This window comes from Populus trichocarpa, chromosome 1 (genome assembly GCF_000002775.5).
Source record: "Populus trichocarpa isolate Nisqually-1 chromosome 1, P.trichocarpa_v4.1, whole genome shotgun sequence".
NCBI lineage: Eukaryota > Viridiplantae > Streptophyta > Magnoliopsida > Malpighiales > Salicaceae > Populus > Populus trichocarpa.
Genome location: NC_037285.2, coordinates 33,747,477 through 33,765,868, shown reverse-complemented (window position 1 = coordinate 33,765,868; position 18,392 = coordinate 33,747,477). Strand labels below are relative to the sequence as shown.

The window sequence follows — 18,392 nt, the reverse complement described above, 5'->3', positions numbered from 1 at the left end:
TAATAAAAAAAAACTTGACCCATTAAGTAAATATTTTAGAGCACCTGCAGTTACAAACTAAATAAACGCATAGAGTACTAAAGAGTGAAAGGATGAATTAAATTTCTGATTGGCCACAACTTCATTGGTAATACATGAGAAGCCTTGATGACTTAAGACATGCACTATTCCTAAAAATTAAAGATTCAGTTTAAACAAATGCAACACGTACAGTACCTCTCTTCACAAATGAAACTATACGATCAAGGTTTTATTAATTCACGACTAGCTAACCAGCGGGCAGAGTTAACCATCCATGCATATTAATCCCTACAGCTTGTCTTCCAGCTGCTTTCGTTCCGAGTTGATTCGTTCAAGCTTGAAACGTTCTTGAACAGAAGAGATGTAACTAGTAGCCTTGGTATCCACACTTACATCACCAACAACCCCGAAGAACTTGTCGAACTGGCTTAACTTGTCACGATGGTTGTCTGCAGCAGGCACTATAAATGAGACCTTCTGCTTTTGTGGAGCAATCATATAATCATGGTTAACATAACCCACTGAAGCTGTTGTTGGAGATGTCTGGCTTGGCTTAACCTTGCTGCTGTACTGTACATTTGAGGAAGGCTTCGGTGATGAACGATAGAAAAGCATCAACTTGCCCTTCGTGAACCCTTTGCGCTTGCGGTTGGACTCCATGTTTGCTTGAAGATCAGGTTAAGCACTAGATACAAATTGTGTGATTATTTCAGTGGAACAGAGGGTGTATATATATAATAGTGGGATTGGCTACCTTTTTTCTTCTTGTTTTTTTTCTCTTTTGTGAGTGTGTGTGTGTGTTGTGGAGGGGGCTACAGATAGACATGAAAAGTCCAGATGTGGTCCCTCGGCTTAAATATCTTGAAAGCATAATCTCCTTTAAATCTAAGAGGACTGTAAGGTACTTATTCCAGTTATTGGTTAAACAGTTAAACCACTTTCCAAGATATGGGAATTCACTAATCTTTATGCCTTCCAGAAGCAATGAACACATAATTTGAGTTCTATCATATATTTTATAGGGATAGCGAATGTCTACCCTACACAGACCAAGTGCCCTTATCAATTAGGCAGCATAGTGGATCATTACATAAAGGAGAATAATTTGTCCCCCCTCCTTTTTATAGTATTTTTATACTTTTAACACTTAAAAAAATTGATAAAATAACATAGTACAAAAAAATATTTAAAAAATAGTATAATTTAGAGAGTTGCAGATGACATTTGCTACTCGCGAGTCGTAAGTGTCATATGCGACTCTTTTTAAAATTAAAAATAGACTGACATAATTTATAATAAAAAGAGTGGAAATGTGAGGTGAGAGAGAGAAAAACAAGGAAAAAAAAACTCGGAGATACAATGAAACTTCGATAACAAAACTGTTTCTGACATTTCTTGATGTCATAGTATTCATATCGTTGAGATCTTTCCAACAGTACCAGTGGTATCATCACCGGAGCTTCAGTGTGCCTTCAAGATCCTTTTTTTTTTTTTTATCTCTCTTGCCTCTTCACAAATTACAAAGAGGAGAGAGAAAAAAGAAATAAAAAAAAAACTTTGAAGACACACCAAAACTCCGATAATAACACCATTGGTATCGTTGAAAAGATCTTGACGAGACGAATCCGAAATATTTGGACGACTTGTATGGCTTACTTTGGTCACTATTCATGATCATTCTTGGTGTCGTTAGATTCGTTTCGTCAATATATTTCCAACGATGCCGGCTGTGTTGTTATTAGAGTTTTGATGTGTCTCAAAGGTCTTGTTTTTTCTTTTTTTATTTCCTTGTTTTTCTATACCTGATCTCTCCTCTCTTTATTATAAATTGTGCCAATTTATTTTAATTTTAGAGAGAGTCGCAGATATCATCTGCAACTTTTTAAACTATACTATTTTTCTAAATATTTTTTATACTGTTATTTTATTTATATATTTTTTGAAGTGCTAAAACCAAAAAAAAAAAAAAATGCTTTTGTTTTTAGTACTTCAAAGTAAGTCACTATAGCTGATCTAGCAGTGCTCACTTGGTCACCAAGCCGCATCTTACCATGGTGAGGCTGCCTTGGGTGTGCTTCTCTTCAGCTTCTGGCCCAAGGCGGTGTATCATCAATCGCAAGAAGCACTTTCAGGGACTTCAAAGGGGTTGCCTTGATGGAATAAAGGAGACTACGCATCGTCATATCCTAGCTAGTAATTCCATAATTGTATCATTTCCAAGAAAATAAGTTAAAATAAATAAAAAAAAACCTTTTTCATTTTTCGAACAAAATTGCTTAGTCATCAGGATAAGGAAAAGATATTGGATAATGCATCTTCCTGGTCAACTTGTAAATTACCAAGTGGCATTTAAGTGTTAATGGCTAAAACTATTACACCTATTTATTCAAAGGTTTATATGTGACTTATTAGTCAATTATGTTTCTCATTTGGTTTATTCACTAGGAATATTCGGACAACATGGAGTATATAAGGATTTTTTTTCTTTATCTTAATTTTATTTTCATATAATTTGTTGTATATATGTCAAAAAAACCTATTTTGCATTGAATAATTATAAAATAATATACAAAATTGAGAATAGGCCATCCAATGTAAGATTTAAATCTTTTAAATGAAATCTAAACTCAACTATCTAATTTAATATAATATGATAACAGAGTTTAAAAGAGATCCAAATTAAGATCTATCAAATAATTTATAAATTAACTATAAACTAAAAAAAAAGGGTTTTACTATACCCCTTCTCACAAAGTACTATTTATTGGAACAATACTTTTTTTTTTCAATCAATGTTTTTTTTAATATTATCTTTTAATATTATTTTTTTCTATTTAATTACCACACTTTCATGACATGTATTCTAGGTTTGATGGTTAACCTGGTTTGATGGGTTAACTCGGTTGACTAAGATTTTTGTTTTCTTATTTTTTTTTTCAATTTCATCTTTAATATTGATTTAATTGAGAATTAAACTTTATGATTTGTTTTATTTTCTTTTCATTAGGTTATCATGGTTTCATAACCCGAGAATAGTGCTGAATGGGTTAACCCGAGTTGACTCGAGTTGTTTTTTGTATCTTTTATTTAATTGATTTTTTAATTTTATCATTCAACATTGGATCAGGAATAGATCTTCATAATATATTTTTATTTGCTTTTTATGAGAATATCTTGGTCTCACGTTCAAAGTCATGGGTTTTGGTATTTTAACCCTGGTTAAATTAGGTTGTTTTTTTATTTTCTTTCTAAGAGGTTATATCGGTCTCATGACCCGAGTAACTGGTCCTTCAACATTGGACTTGTTTTTATTGGGTTGTCCTTGTTTCATGATCCAAGTTGGGGATTTAACGGGTTAACCCAATAGACTTTATTGGGTCTAGAACCCGCGCTTCACTGTATGTGCCAGATCAAATAAAGCCAACCATTGCATTAAAAAAAAGGAGTGTTGTTTTTATTTTCATGCGATAAAATATTTCAAATAAGAATTAAAAACTCAAGTCATCGAATTAATCAATCATTATATGTGTTAATAAATAGACAAGAAGGTACGTGAGACTTATTCGATCTAGCGGGCAATAACAAACTAGTCACCCTATTCAAATGATGATCTGGTTCAAAAAAACCTCATGTCACCATTGTTTTAACCATTACCTAACCTTGGCTTAAATGCAAAACAATAGATTGCTAAAGGACTAAACTAAAAAAAAATAGAAAGTGAAATAAAAAGACGGTGGCATATTATATTGACCAAGGTTAACACTCGAAATTTACGACCCTGATAATAGACACAACCACAATGAGTTAATCTGGTTTGATAATTTGTCCTTTTCTTTTCCTTCCTTTATTCTCTTCTTTGTTGGGCCTTAAATAAGTCTTAATTGATCTCGGGTCAGATTAAATTTTGAACTAAATTAAATAGTTATAAAATAATTGGAGGTGAGATTTAAAAAATATGTCATTTTATATCGAGCCTAGTCAACCTGAGTTAACCAATGAAATTCATAACCTGGGTCATGGACATGATTCCAATTAGATAGTCTATTTGGGAAATATGTCTCTTTCTTTTCTTATACCTTACTCTTTTCCGGCCTTAATTAATCACATGTTAAATGAAATTCAAGATTGAATTGAAAAGTTATAAAAAAAATTCATGGACCAAATAAATAAAAGACTTAAATTAATGACTAAATTGAATTTATGACTAAATTGTGACCAAATATATATATGACTTGTCACTCATCCCTATTTTTTTTGAAAACAAAATAAGACAACATGTCGTCCAATAAAGTAAACAACATGTCGTCTTTCTACCCATATTCTAACCACCATTATGGTGGCTGAAAAATCAAGGTAAAGCTTTTGTTTGCCCAATAAACTCATTTCAAGGAAAAAAAAAACTTTATGAACACCATTAGAACATCTAGAAATCAATTTATCAACCTCATAAACTTAGAAAATGGTCTAAAAACATGAAATCAAACTGAGTTAGATTTTCCTTTCATCAACTTTAATATATTTTCTTACGCAAATTGAGGTTTTAAATAACCTTCATCAAACTCATTTCATCAAATAGAAATCGTGAGCACCAATATCAACCATTTTACTGGTCAAAATTGGCAAAAATAACGACTTTCTCTCTCCATGTAGGAACCTAGCGATGCTCTCTCTTTTCTTTTACAAACAAGAACTAAAAAATAACAAAAATATAATTTTTTTAACAAAATTGAATTTGAAAAAAATTTCAAGGACCAAAAAGGTATCATTTTGTAAATTGGAGGACTAAAATGAATTTTTCATGTCTCCGATTTTCAGCGCCTTTTCCACCTTGGTCTCTTTTCTTTGAATTTTTTCCCAAGTCAATAAATAGAAAGCAATTGGCAATCAATTTTACAATTGAAAGATTCAATCAATAAAAAAAGAAGTTTAAGGACTAAAAAAATAAAAAAATCGATCCAATCGATAATGCATTGTTAGAGGGTGAATACTGATTTAGACTGTTATAGACCATCCTTCTATTTTAATTCCTCTTTTTTTATGACACATGCATGTTACACACGAACTAGCAAGTTTTATGCATGCGTGTTGTATTTCATCCACTTACTGCTTGTATTTCCCTTCACCTATGGCTGTCTTTTTATTTTTTTTTTGTTTCATGTAATTTATAGTGAAAGATAGAATATCAAACCCTTCCTCAAGCCTTAAATTATAATTTTAAATTGTAGAGAAAACTACGAGTCTATAGATTCCGAATGTTAGTAATATCAAATTTGATAGTTTAATATGAAAAATAACATACAAAACTATTTAAATACGAGCTAAAATTGTGCTAGTTAAGAAAACCTAAATCAAATAAAATTATACAATTTAATTTAAAAAAAATACAAAAAAAATAAAATTATAAAACAATATTTTTGGGTCTCATTTTAGCATGATTCCAACCTTAGCTAGCTTTAGAATATGCTTGCAAAATGTTAGGCAAATCGCAAAACTTCAATTCTATCCGTCAAATAACCATCTTAACCCAATAGCTTAAGCTGTTAAGGTGAGACCCCAAGATATGCTTTATATTATTCTCTAACATACCCTCTCAAGTGAAAGCTTTTTGGGCTTAAAAATTGCACAGACCCCACATTATCTTGTGCTTAATTTTTATCAAATAAATGGGGATGGTAAGATTCAAACTCGTGACCGCTTGATCATCAAGACTTTGATACCATGTCAAAAAACCATTTCAATCTAATATATAACTTAAGCTGTTAGGTAAGGTTTCAAGATATGATTTATATTATTCTCTAACACTATCCGATAATCATATATATATATATATATATATATATATATATATATAGAGAGAGAGAGAGAGAGAGAGAGAGAGGTGTGGTTAGAAATATCGTTTCACGCGTGTTAGTTTTTTTTTTTTTTTTAATTTAAACTTATCAATATGATATTCATGAACGATGCAGTCAATTATTACACAACCGCGTGGGCTGTTGAAGTCTTATCGAATGACTGCGTGTAAGAAGATAAACCACTACAACATTATCCAGTTTTACCGACGGATTAATTCCGTTGGTGATAGCCATGAAATCCGTCGGTGAAAGAAATACCGACGGCTTCACCGACGGAATCTATCCGTCGGTGAACCAGTCGTCGGTAAATCCTATTTCCATCGCTAATTCTGTCGCAAATAAAAAAAACCATCCGCAGACGGAAACACCGACGGTAATACAGACGGATACGCGCGCCAACAAAAAATTCCTCGCGGGAAAATTACCGACGGCCAATCCGTCGGTAATTTTAAGGGTAATTACCGACGGCATCACCGACGGTTTCGCCGTCGGTATGTATGGCATGGCTTGTAATTTTGTTGCAACTCTCTGTGTAATACCGAGGGATATTATCCGTCGGTAATCCCGTCGGAAGTTAATCACCGACGGATATTATCCGTCGGTGATGCCGTCGGTAAAGATGGCATGGATGGTAATTGTTCGGCAACTCTCTGTTAAATACCGACGGATATTATCCGTCGGTATGTATTTGAAATATATAAAAAAAATAATTTATTAATTGTAAAAAACATTAATAAACAAATAAAAATGCATTAAACATTAAAAATCTAAAAGTAATAATATTCATTACAAATTTAATGTGTTTAAAAAACAAAATTAAACTAGAATAGCGGCGGAGCTGGAGGAGGAGGCGGAGGAGGAGGAGGCTGGTTGTTCCCGGGACCAAACGGCCAAAAAGAAGCTGCACAAGTATCGTCACCCATCTTTGATCTCATCTCCATGACTATTTGACGGAGCTCATCATAATTCGTCGAGAGTTGTTGATATTGTTGTTTCAACGCAATGAACTCCTCAGACTGGGTGTTCGATACTGATGGAGAGCTTCCAACAGTTGAGACACTACGAGTCGAACGCAAGTTGTCAGCCGTAGTGTTGGAGAGCCCGTAGACCCTGTTTTTATCGGGTCCACCAGACGATCCCGCCTCCATCCACAAATCTGGATCGAAATCTGGATGGGTCGACGGATTGTCCCCATATCTCTCCCTCAACCGGCTATTATAGGTCTCCTGAAAATTCCATCGGTAAAAAAATCATCAAATGCAATTCAAGATGCAATTCAAGAAAATAATAACTTACAAAATAAAATGAATGAACGAACATACCACAAAGTGCTGAGCACGGTTGTCCACGAACTGCTGCACCCCTTTTTGGCGGTCTTGACTCCGCACATGCGTCTCTAGAAACAGCTCCATTGGACTCGGTTCACGTCCAAGAGACGCAGCCTGTAAGGCAAAAATAGGTTGAAAGTTAAATATATTATAAGGAACGACAAATTAATTATCGATATATTTCAATAAAATTAATCTTACCATCCGCTTTGCATGTGCGCTGAATGGGACGGATCCACCAGTGTGCGTGGTCACCGAACCATAAATTTGCCGATTCCGGTTGTCGGCGCCAGACTGTGAGCGCCGTGAGAACCGCTCTGAGGTCACGTGCTCAATATATGCCGTCCATATTTCCCCCGAGATGAATGGCGGTTTGAATTCCTGCCAAACCGCCACCTCATTCCATCCTTCAAGACCGTTATCCCTCGCATGTTTTTTTGATTTTTTTTGGGTGTCATACCAAAAATCACGCAACCTACTTCCATAGTAACAAATTAGAATTTAAAACATTAAATTATGAAACAAAAATAAATATTATTTTTGATGTTACCTAGTTGCCGCGTGATTCTCCCATACCCTCCTCACAACATTGTTGTCCGCCCTATCCCACTCAAATTTGTTCTGTGTATATAAATAATTCATATAAAATAAAAATAGTACAAGATATAAAATTATAAAAATCATTTATTAAAAATAAGCTAGAAATTAAAAATTAACACCGACCTGAAATCGCTTAAACCATGCATCGATATTAGGTTTCCACTCAGGATGTTTGGAAACCTAGCTCCATTGAAACAATGGAATCTCCATCGACGATTTAAACGCCAATGTTATAGTCCTTGCAACCTCAATGTTTGTAAACCTGAAATTAAATAAAAGTAGTAATTAATATTAATTAGTTGTTCATAAATTATGTTATAAGTATATAAAAAAAAATCTAAAACCTAAACGAACTTACATTGAGAGGTCATCCTTCCATTGTGCCTGGTACTTGCGGGTGAATTGACCCCGCTGTGAAGGCACACCGCTTCTGCGCTGTGAAACCGCGCTAGAAGAGGCAGCATCACAAGTTGGCGTAGATTCCTCGCCATGATCAGCACCTAAGGATACGTCCTCCTCGCTGCTAGAAGAACTAGCTGCAACCGTCTTCTGACGACGTGCTGTAGATTTCATTCTACGCATCTACACACATGTATACGAATAATTAACTTCAATTATTTAAAAAAAAATTCGACAGAGTCTCCCCTGTACTGGGGGGTCCCAAGTTGTCGACAAAATCAAATTACACTTCCAATTTTATTTCACATCCCGATCCAATCATCCTGGATCTCAACCCAACTCATCATCATCAACACAAACATTTTATTCAATAACATCATATAGAATTACAACTATGAACATTCATTTAATTATTTTATCCTAAATTAAGATAAACTAATAATTAAATGCAATTCTATATATATAAATTATCATTTTTAAAATAAATCAACAATAACAATTATATTTATAAACTAACATTTTTAAAATAAATCAACAATAACAATTATATTTATAAACTAACATTTTTAACATAAATTCAACAATAACAATTATAGCAATACAAACAATAATATCCTAAATTAAGATAAACTAATAATTAAATGCAATTATATATATATATAAATTAACATTTTTAAAATAAATCAACAATAACAATTATATTTATAAACTAACATTTTTAAAATAAATCAACAATAACAATTATATTTATAAACTAATATTTTTAAAATAAATCAACAATAACAATTATATTTATAAACTAACATTTTTAACATAAATTCAACAATAACAATTATAACAATACAAACAATAATATCAAAACTAAAAAATTAAAATTAATAAATAAAATTAAAAAACTAAAAAACACTACACAACACACAAAATTAAAAAACATTATATCAATTCAAAATAAATTTGGGAATAAAAAATGCTTACCTTAATAATGTGTTGAATTTAAGATTTTATCTACAAACAATATACAAAACAAAGAACACCAAAAAAAATAATCATAATTAAAATAAAAAAAATACAAAGATAAAGAAAAAAAAATACATACCTTTTGAAACTAAACTTGAGAAGAAGATCACACTTGAGAAGAGGAGAAGAGAAAGGGAGAAGAGGAGAAGAGGGAGGAGAAGAGGGGGAGACGACGGGGGAGAAGAGGGAGGAGAAGAGGGAGGAGAAGAGGGAGGAGAAGAGGGGGAGACGACGGGGGAGAAGAGGGGGAGAAGAGGGAGGAGAAGAGGGGGAGACGACGGGGGGAGAGGAGGGGAGGGAGGAGACGGTGCGGGGGGGGGGTGGGGGCCGGTATATATAGTGAAATTCCGACGGAATTACCGACGGCCCTTAATTGCTGTCGGTGCGATTAATTTTCGTCGGTAATTCCGTCGGTAATTAATTGAAATGCGCACAAAAAAAGTTCGAAAATCCCGCCAAACTTTTAGATCCGTCGGTAAGCAGTCGGCAATGCCGTCGGTGATGTGCAGACGGGACACGTGTCAGACATGCGTGCGGGCAATTCCGTCGGTGATTCCGTCTGTATTGGCGTCGGAAAAGCCGTCGGAAAGCCGTCGGTGAATGTGGCAAAATCCCGTAATTTTTTTGCAACTCTCTGTGAAATACCGACGGGTTATATTCCGTCGGTATATCCGTCGGTGAATGTGGCAAAATACCGTAAATTGTTTTGCAACTCTCTGTGAAATACCGACGGGTTATATTCCGTCGGTATATCCGTCGGTGAATGTGGCAAAATCCTGTAAATTTTTTTGCAACTCTCTGTGAAATACCGACGGTTTATATTCCGTCGGTATATCCGTCGGTGAATGTGGCAAAATCCCGTAATTTTTTTGCAACTCTCTGTGAAATACCGACGGGTTATAGTCCGTCGGTATCTACGTCGGGAAACCCGTAATTTTTCTTAATTTTTATATGTAACCCTCTCAAAAAATCTTGAATTGCTAACTAAAAAACACACACAACACAATAACAACGGCTGACCCTTAAAGAAGAATAAATATTTCATGTTTCAAATTATTACATTATAAAAATAAGGCTTTATAACATGTTTAGTTAGTCGGAATTTTCATCTTCGTCCTCCATTGAATTGTTATCATCAGCTTCATCGCACTCTTCAATTTCGTTATCATCTTCTTCAACAACATTCTTTTTTCCACTAGTGGAGCTCAGAACAACATTCAACTCCTCTGCGTCAACATCAACAAGACTATCGTTGAAAACGCGAAAATTCAAATTTTCTTCTAAGTCAATCGACGGAGCAACTCGGTATGGTTCAACCAACTCACTAGCTTGAAAGACTTCATCTATCACACTTGTGTCTTCGTTCTCATCCTGAACAACCTCGACACGACCCTTGGGTTTTGTTTTTAAAACGGATAACCAATCAACTCTTGATCGGTCCTTTCTAAAGTAAGGGGTGTATGTGTAATAAACTTGTTGGCATTGCTTTGCGAAAACAAAGACGTCGTTTACGTTGCGGTGTCTAGCTTTTGAATTGATTTCAACGAGACCATAGTGAGGATCTACTCTGATTCCTCTGTCAGTTGTGTCATACCAATAACATTTGAATAAAAACACTCTATTTTGCTCGCTATGATATTGCAGTTCGATGACCTCTTCCAATCTACCGTAGTAGTCAACTTCAAACTCACTAGAAGTCGATCCCTTAATACAAACACCGCTGTTGTATGTCTTTCTTCCATGCCCGTATTCTTCAGTATGAAAGACATATCCATTGACAAAATATCCATTATAGCACTTGACTTTTCTTTCAGGGCCTAGACATAGTAAAGACAGTGAAATAGCAGCACTACCTCCCATTTGATAAACCTAGCTTGTAAATTAAATACAACAATAATCAATAAACGGATATTATGTAACATTGACTACAATTAATTACATTGCAAGAGATAATGAGTTTGTGCTAGGACTTACATGTGTTCTAAACCATGTGGCAAATTGTTCATCTTGTAATTGAAAGATCTGGGATTCGGTCAGCTGTGAGTTATTGGACAGTAAGTATCGTCGATGTTGCCTGCAAGGTTGTTCCAAAGTATATGAGTGTATGGTATCACAAAACATAAATAGTACACTCTTGACAAAGTTTAAGTCGAACATCTACTTACTTAATAAAAGGTCTCAGCTCATCACAGTTAAATAGGACATAATTGTGTGCTTGTCTGAACTCTATTTCAGACAAATATCTTCCCCTCACGGCATTTTTAGGTGTGGGTCGTCCAGGATTGGAGAATATTGACAAGTTCCCACTTGAATGCACTTCACCACCATCATCATGCCATGGAACACGGTTTATCCTCGTTCTCAAATGAGGTTCGAAATAGTATGAGATAAATGTTGAGATCTCCTCAACAATATACGCCTCACATATTGACGCCTCAACATGCGTCTTGTTCTTAACCTTTTTTTTAAGATTGAACAAGTACCTGCATATATATATATATATATATATATATATATATATATATATATATATATAATTATCAATTAAAAACATTAAAATAAAAACATTTAATTATAAATGTCATAGCAATTGTAATATCTAACCTCTCGAATGGATACATCCATCTGTACTGGATCGGTCCTCCAACTTTTACCTCAAACGGTAAATGTACGGGTAGATGCTCCATTGAGTCAAAAAATGATGGAGGGAATATCATCTCAAGTTTGCATATTGTCTCGACGATATTCTTTTCAAGCCTCTCAATGTGATCAACATTCAACTTGCTGGAGCATATATCTCTGAAGAAATGACTAATCTCCGTTAGTGCATCCCATATCCCCTTTGGCAACAAATCACGAAAAGCTAATGGGATGAGTGTTTGCATAAACACATGGCAGTCATGACTCTTCATTCCATATAATCTGCATTCCTCCGTATTAACCAGCCTTGATATGTTCGAGGCATGTCCATCGGGGAAACGCAGACTCTTAAGCCATTTGTAGACTAGTAGTTGTGCGTTTTTCTCTAGCACGAAGCTTGCTCTTGGTTTTGCGACCCGTGACCCATCACAAACCAACTCCATATTTTTACGGTTACAGAACAGCGCTACATCCAATCTAGCCTTGATGTTGTCCTTTGTCTTCCCCTTCACATCCATGACGGTGTTGAAAATGTTCTCAAACACGTTCTTTTCAATGTGCATGACGTCAAGGTTATGGCGGAGAAGATTGGTCTTCCAATAAGGAAGCTCCCAAAATATACTTCGCTTCACCCAATTATGGGTCAAACCAAAACCAGGAAACTTCTGCTTACCTGATTGGAGACCAAACACAATTTCACCGTACTCTGACACAACATCAAACAATTCTTCACCGGAAAGACGCGGGGGTGCAACATCATTTTCAACCCTGCCAACAAAGAAATCCTTTCTGTTCTTTCTGTACCTGTGGTTATGTGGCAAGAAATGACGGTGACAGTCAAAAAAAGAAGCTTTACCCCCGTTTGTTAGCGTGAATGCCTTGTTGTTCTCCATACAATATGGACATGCTAGCTTTCCATGCGTGCTCCAACCAGAAACCATTCCATAAGCTGGGAAATCATTGATAGTCCACATCAAAGCCGCTCTCATAACAAAATTTTGTTTCCTCGAGATGTCATAAGTCAAAGCTCCAGAGGACCACAACTGCGTCAACTCATCAATCAACGGACGAAGACAAACATCTATATTCCGCCCCGGACTGCTCGGACCTGGTATGACCATAGATAAAAACATGAACTCCGGCCTCATACACATCCCCGGTGGCAAGTTATAAACCGTCAGTATGACCGGCCAACAAGAATAAGGAGCAGCAAATGACCCGAATGGATTGAATCCGTCTGTACACAACCCAAGACGCACGTTCCTTGATTCAGCTGAAAAGGGAGGATGCATACTGTTAAAGTGTTTCCAGGCTTCACCGTCAGAAGGATGAACCATCACTCCATCAACCGCATGGTGTGATTGGTGCCATGTCATGTGTTCAGCAGTCCTTGGTGACATGAATAACCTCTGCAGTCTAGGTGTGATTGGGAAGTATCTAAGTTTTTTATATGCCACGAGAGTCTTCCCTCTACCAGTTCTGGGTTTGTAACGGGAATGCCCGCACGTCATGCACTCGGTCATCTCGGCATTTTCAAGGTAGTATAACATGCAGAAGTTAGGGCATATATCAATTTTCTGGTATCCTAAACCGAGGGGTTTCATCATGGACTTGGCAGCATAGAAGTTCTCTTTCAGCCTGTTCCCTTCAGGTAAAATGCTTCTCGCCCATTCAATAATCTTGTCATAACCGGCCTCACTCAACCCGTGATCTGACTTGATGGTGAACACCTGTCCTACGGCTGATAATTTACTGTGGTTCGTGCAGCCATCCCATAATGGTTCGTCAGAATCTCTCAACAGATCAAAAAACCTTGCTGCATCTGCATTAGGTTCTTCTTCTATGATTGGACATCCCCTGACATTATCTTCACTCATTCTCATTGCATCCATAACCATATTCCTGTAAGGATTACTGTTCTCATTTCCAACTTCATGCATGTTACTAGCACTAGAAGTTGACCCAACCACCTGTTCTTCCATGCTCTCATCAGGAACAAATAGTTCTCCGTGAGCATACCAACACAGGTAATCTTTCATGAACCCTTTGGTTAGAAGATGCATCGTTACAACATCTTGATGCAGAAACTTTAAATTTTTACACTTCCTGCATGGACACCTAATACCGCCATCAGTAAAATTCCTCGGAATAGATGTTGCGAAATTAATAAAACCCTGGACACCGTTACAATAATCCATCCTCCGCAATCCTTGGGGTGAGTTCCGATACATCCATGAACGATCATCCATGACTTCTATTGAACCTCTATAAAACATAACACAAATATTGGTTTTCCCCGACATTATCCAACAAGCTAAAACAACACTTATGTTAAATATTCATTATCAATTATCAACTATCAACGTTCATACATACAAATTTATACATATATAAATTTACAGAATTACTCACAACTTCAAAATATAATTGATAACAATTAAACAAGACACTTAAATAAGCTATTAATTATTTATTTCATCACAACGACACATTTAATTCGGTGTAATTCAAACAAAATTTCAACAATTTACAAACAAATAAAATTTGACAAAATCTAAAACAACCTATAACAACTACAAAATTATACATTCATACTACAAGTTTCTTTGACAAATAACAATTAAATAAGTACAAACGTTAACAAAATACATATACTAAAACAATAAAATTCACAATTAAATATTAAAACTAATTAAAAAGGATAGATTTACTTACAAAAAAATGATAAAATCTACAAGAAACGGATATTGTGAGTGCTCGTGTTGAGAATAGTGGAGAGTTTGGGATGGGTGTTTGGCTGCAGTTTGGGAGGAGTTTGGGAGGGGAGAGGTGGGATGGGAAAGAAGAAGAAGGAGAAACAGAGGATGAGAGTGTCGGCAGATGGGTGCATATAATGGTTTTTTCCGACGGTATCACCGACGGAAGTAATCCGTCGGTGATACCGTCGGTGATGCCGTCGATGACAGCGCCACGTCACTGTACGGCTATCACAGTTTGAATCCCTCGGTACTTTCCGTCGGTAAAATCCCCTGACGTCACCATGTCGTTGCGTATTTCCAGACGAAATGTATATTCCGTCGGTGAAGTCGACGGTATATACCGACGGAATATTTCCGTCGGTAATTCCGTCGGTATATTCCGACGGAAATATTCCGTCGGTATATACCGACCGATTTGGAGACGGAATTATGTCCGTCGGTAATCATTACCGACGGAATATTTCCGTCGGTAATTCCGTTGCTTTTCTCCGGTTTTCTGGTAGTGAACACCGATGCAGATAGCTGTATTGCAAACATGTCATGAACTTAGCTGTTAAGTTTAAACCCTAGGAATATTTTTATATTGAATTTAAAGTAACCGAAGTACAATTCCTCGGCATAAGAAATAAATTTATTTTGAATATATTAGAGTATGAATATGGATACTTACTTGAAAGGGTGAGAAAGCAGGCGTGGAAATATCTGGAGATTGTTAAAACGGAAAAAGATTAACGATAGGGATCTTTTCCAAGTGATAGATGTAGCTGCGGTTAAGGATACTGGAGGAGTCCCGTGGTGCATGGTGGATGCAAGTTGTGCTGGTTTGCTTTTCCAGGACATGTACTAGACGGTGATAAAGTATTATTTGACCGGTCACGAGGATAAGATATTCCACCCATTTGTCATGCTCCAAATCGCACCTCCACCGCAAGTGGAGTTGTTCGCTTGCTGGAATTCCTGTTGTTTTCCTTTTTCATTTATACTTGTGCATGCATAGAGAGAGAGAGAGCATCGTATATAATAATCTACTGCTACTCTATTAACTATATATATATATATATATATATATATATAACCATTGCAATTAACAATTTATTACTTCTAAAAAAATGTTCGAAGAACACAAGCAAGTATAGGTTAAAAGTTCAATATTCAATAATTTCTTTGAGTGAAACGAGTCGGAGTTCTCATGATTCATGCCCAATTTGTTTTAGTAATGTTATGATCTGTTAAAGTATTTTGAGTAGAAATTGAAATAAGTATGAACTTGTTGATGTGGCTCACCTGATGAAAACTTAATTTTATTTTTTAAAAAAATTAAAATGAAAAGTTTTAGTAACCCTAATTTTTTAAAAATCCATTTGTTATATAATTAAACTATTATAAAAATAAACATATGCATGAATTATAATGATTTCTTCGATCTAAACTCCATTTTTTTATTGATACATAATAAAAGCATTTTATTTATTTATTATAAGCGTTAATTTTTAAATAAAAATCTATTATGATCTCAAAAGTAAATTAAAAATAATATTAACACAGTGTCTCAATAATATATATATATATATATATATATATATATATATATATATATATGTGATTGAGAAAAAAAAATACATATAATTAAATAATGTATAAACATAGTAAACGGTCAAGCGTTTGAGTAAAAAAGATGGCTTGGCCACCTGGCCTAATAAAAAGATAGGTTGATGTGAGAGGGTTTACAAGGTATGTCTGTCTTTCAATATTTTTCAAAGGTGGTTCATCATCCATTTTATTTTTTAAAATAAAAAAACATTGCATTGTTCATTATTCCAGATTGCAGCCATCAAAGAGATGGGTGAAAAATCATGCTAAGATTTTTTGGATTAAAAAAAATTATTTTTTAATCTATTTTCATCTAAAAACATGAACATTTTTATAACCTTAATTAATCAATTTCTCAACTTAAAACACCTTTAAATCGTTTTAAAAAATGGTTCGATATTAAACCACCTAATCCGGGCTAGATAAGGCTCCAAGTTACTAAGTTAACAAGATGATCCATGAAGCAAAACTGGACTGGATTTTATAACTACTCATATGATTACCATACTGTACCAGCAGTACATACTTGCTGTATGTGGTTAATGTTGATGCTTTTCGACCTGTATAATTAATTAATTAATGTTCATGTAATGATTGATTAAACACCAAGTGATGAACTTTGTAGATAATGGTTATCTACGTGCAAGGTCACGCACGTTCTTCATGATCTTCGTCATTGTTTTGTATAAGGGAGAATATATTTGTGGACCCAAAAGTGAAAGTGCTTTTTATCCAAGATTTCTGAATCCAAGATTAGATTAGAACTATATCCCAGTACATTATAGGTGAAGAAAAGTAGACTATGCCGGCAAATTAGAAATAAACAACGAATCCCGTTTCTCCCATTATCTGTAAGAACTTGCGCACAGCATCATGCGCTTTCATATCATCTATGTTTCTGTTGGGTCTCTGTCATCAGAAAATTCTTTCGACCCCATCGATGTTTTTATGAACGATCCCTCGCTTTTTCGTGAATTCTTGCTAAAGAAGGGATTACAACCGTTGGTAGAATGTGAGAAAAGATGAGCAATTGTATGCCCATTTCTTTCTTACGACCACAGATTCGGACCATCGCGATCACCTGCAGATCGAGTTGTCGTTGCCAATTTTCCGTGTTGATAAAAAAAAAAAATCCAGTGAAAGTGTTGTTTCTGCTGAACAAATTCCCTCTCCCAGCATCCTTTTTTTTTTTTTAAAAGAAACTTATTTTTCGATACACAGACCAAAAGTGTGGTTGGCTATGTGTTCAACAGTACTTTTGTAGGCCATTCACGCCAAATGCAAGAGGATCAATAGGAATCTGCACTGGAAGATGAAAAAACAAAATGGAATGCATCTGATAGTTCAAACGACTTTTCATTGTACGTTCAAGCACGTAAACTACAACTGATGAAACCATCAAACGACTGACGTTTCTTGTTGCAGCATATGATATAGTCAAGTCTTTACTTGCAGGCACCGGTGATCTTGAGATCAAGGGGTTTGATCCTCTTGTGATTTCAAGTTCGAGCCTTGTGGTTGTTAATATGATAGCTATTGAAGGCTTACATGGTCGTTAACTTCAGGGCCGTGGGATTAGTCGAGATACACGCAAGCTGGTCCGGACACCCACGTTAATCTAAAAAATAAAAATTTTACTTTGCACACACTCAAAAACAAATAAAAGGTAAAAGATTTAGGTTCTTAACTGTACACCCAACTCTTTGCACACACTCGAAAAACACAATTCATTCATTATAGTGTTAATTTGTACTATTGTATTTTAGTCCCTTCAGTTTTAAATTTTTTTTTAAGTATATAACTTTATTTCTATTACATTTCAGTTACTAACAATTAAGGGAGGAGAGAGGGGTATCCAAGAGAAAAAATAGAGAAAAAAGTTTTGATCGGTGTATCATAACAACAAAAAAGAATATATCTCATGGAGTTCATCTTTACAAGGGAAATTTTTAGTCTTAAATTATATCATAAAAGGTAGATTGAAATCTAGAAAGTATGTTTTGATTTTATTTTGAGTTATTAGATTTATTAGAGTGTGTTTCTAGGATTGATAATGAGGTTTCTAAGCTTTTTTTAGATGAAAACAAGTTGATATTTGGATTTTAAAAGTAAAATATCCTTGAATCCTAATTTTTTTAAAATATATTTTTATATATAAAAAAATACATAAACGAGGAAAGAGAGTT

General features: G+C 35.0%; 1 protein-coding gene across 1 annotated transcript; it reads right to left on the bottom strand.

Moving 5' to 3' along the window:
* Positions 1–771, bottom strand: LOC7456244 (uncharacterized). Its single transcript, XM_002300082.4, has one exon. It carries the CDS (start codon positions 679–681, stop codon positions 310–312), a length of 372 nt encoding a protein of 123 aa, XP_002300118.1. The 5' UTR covers positions 682–771; the 3' UTR covers positions 1–309.
* Positions 772–18,392: the final 17,621 nt, after the last annotated feature.

Excerpts from the sequence above, each read along its gene's own strand:
- LOC7456244 (XM_002300082.4), bottom strand. The coding sequence starts at position 681 with ATGGAGTCCAACCGCAAGCGCAAAGGGTTCACGAAGGGCAAGTTGATG.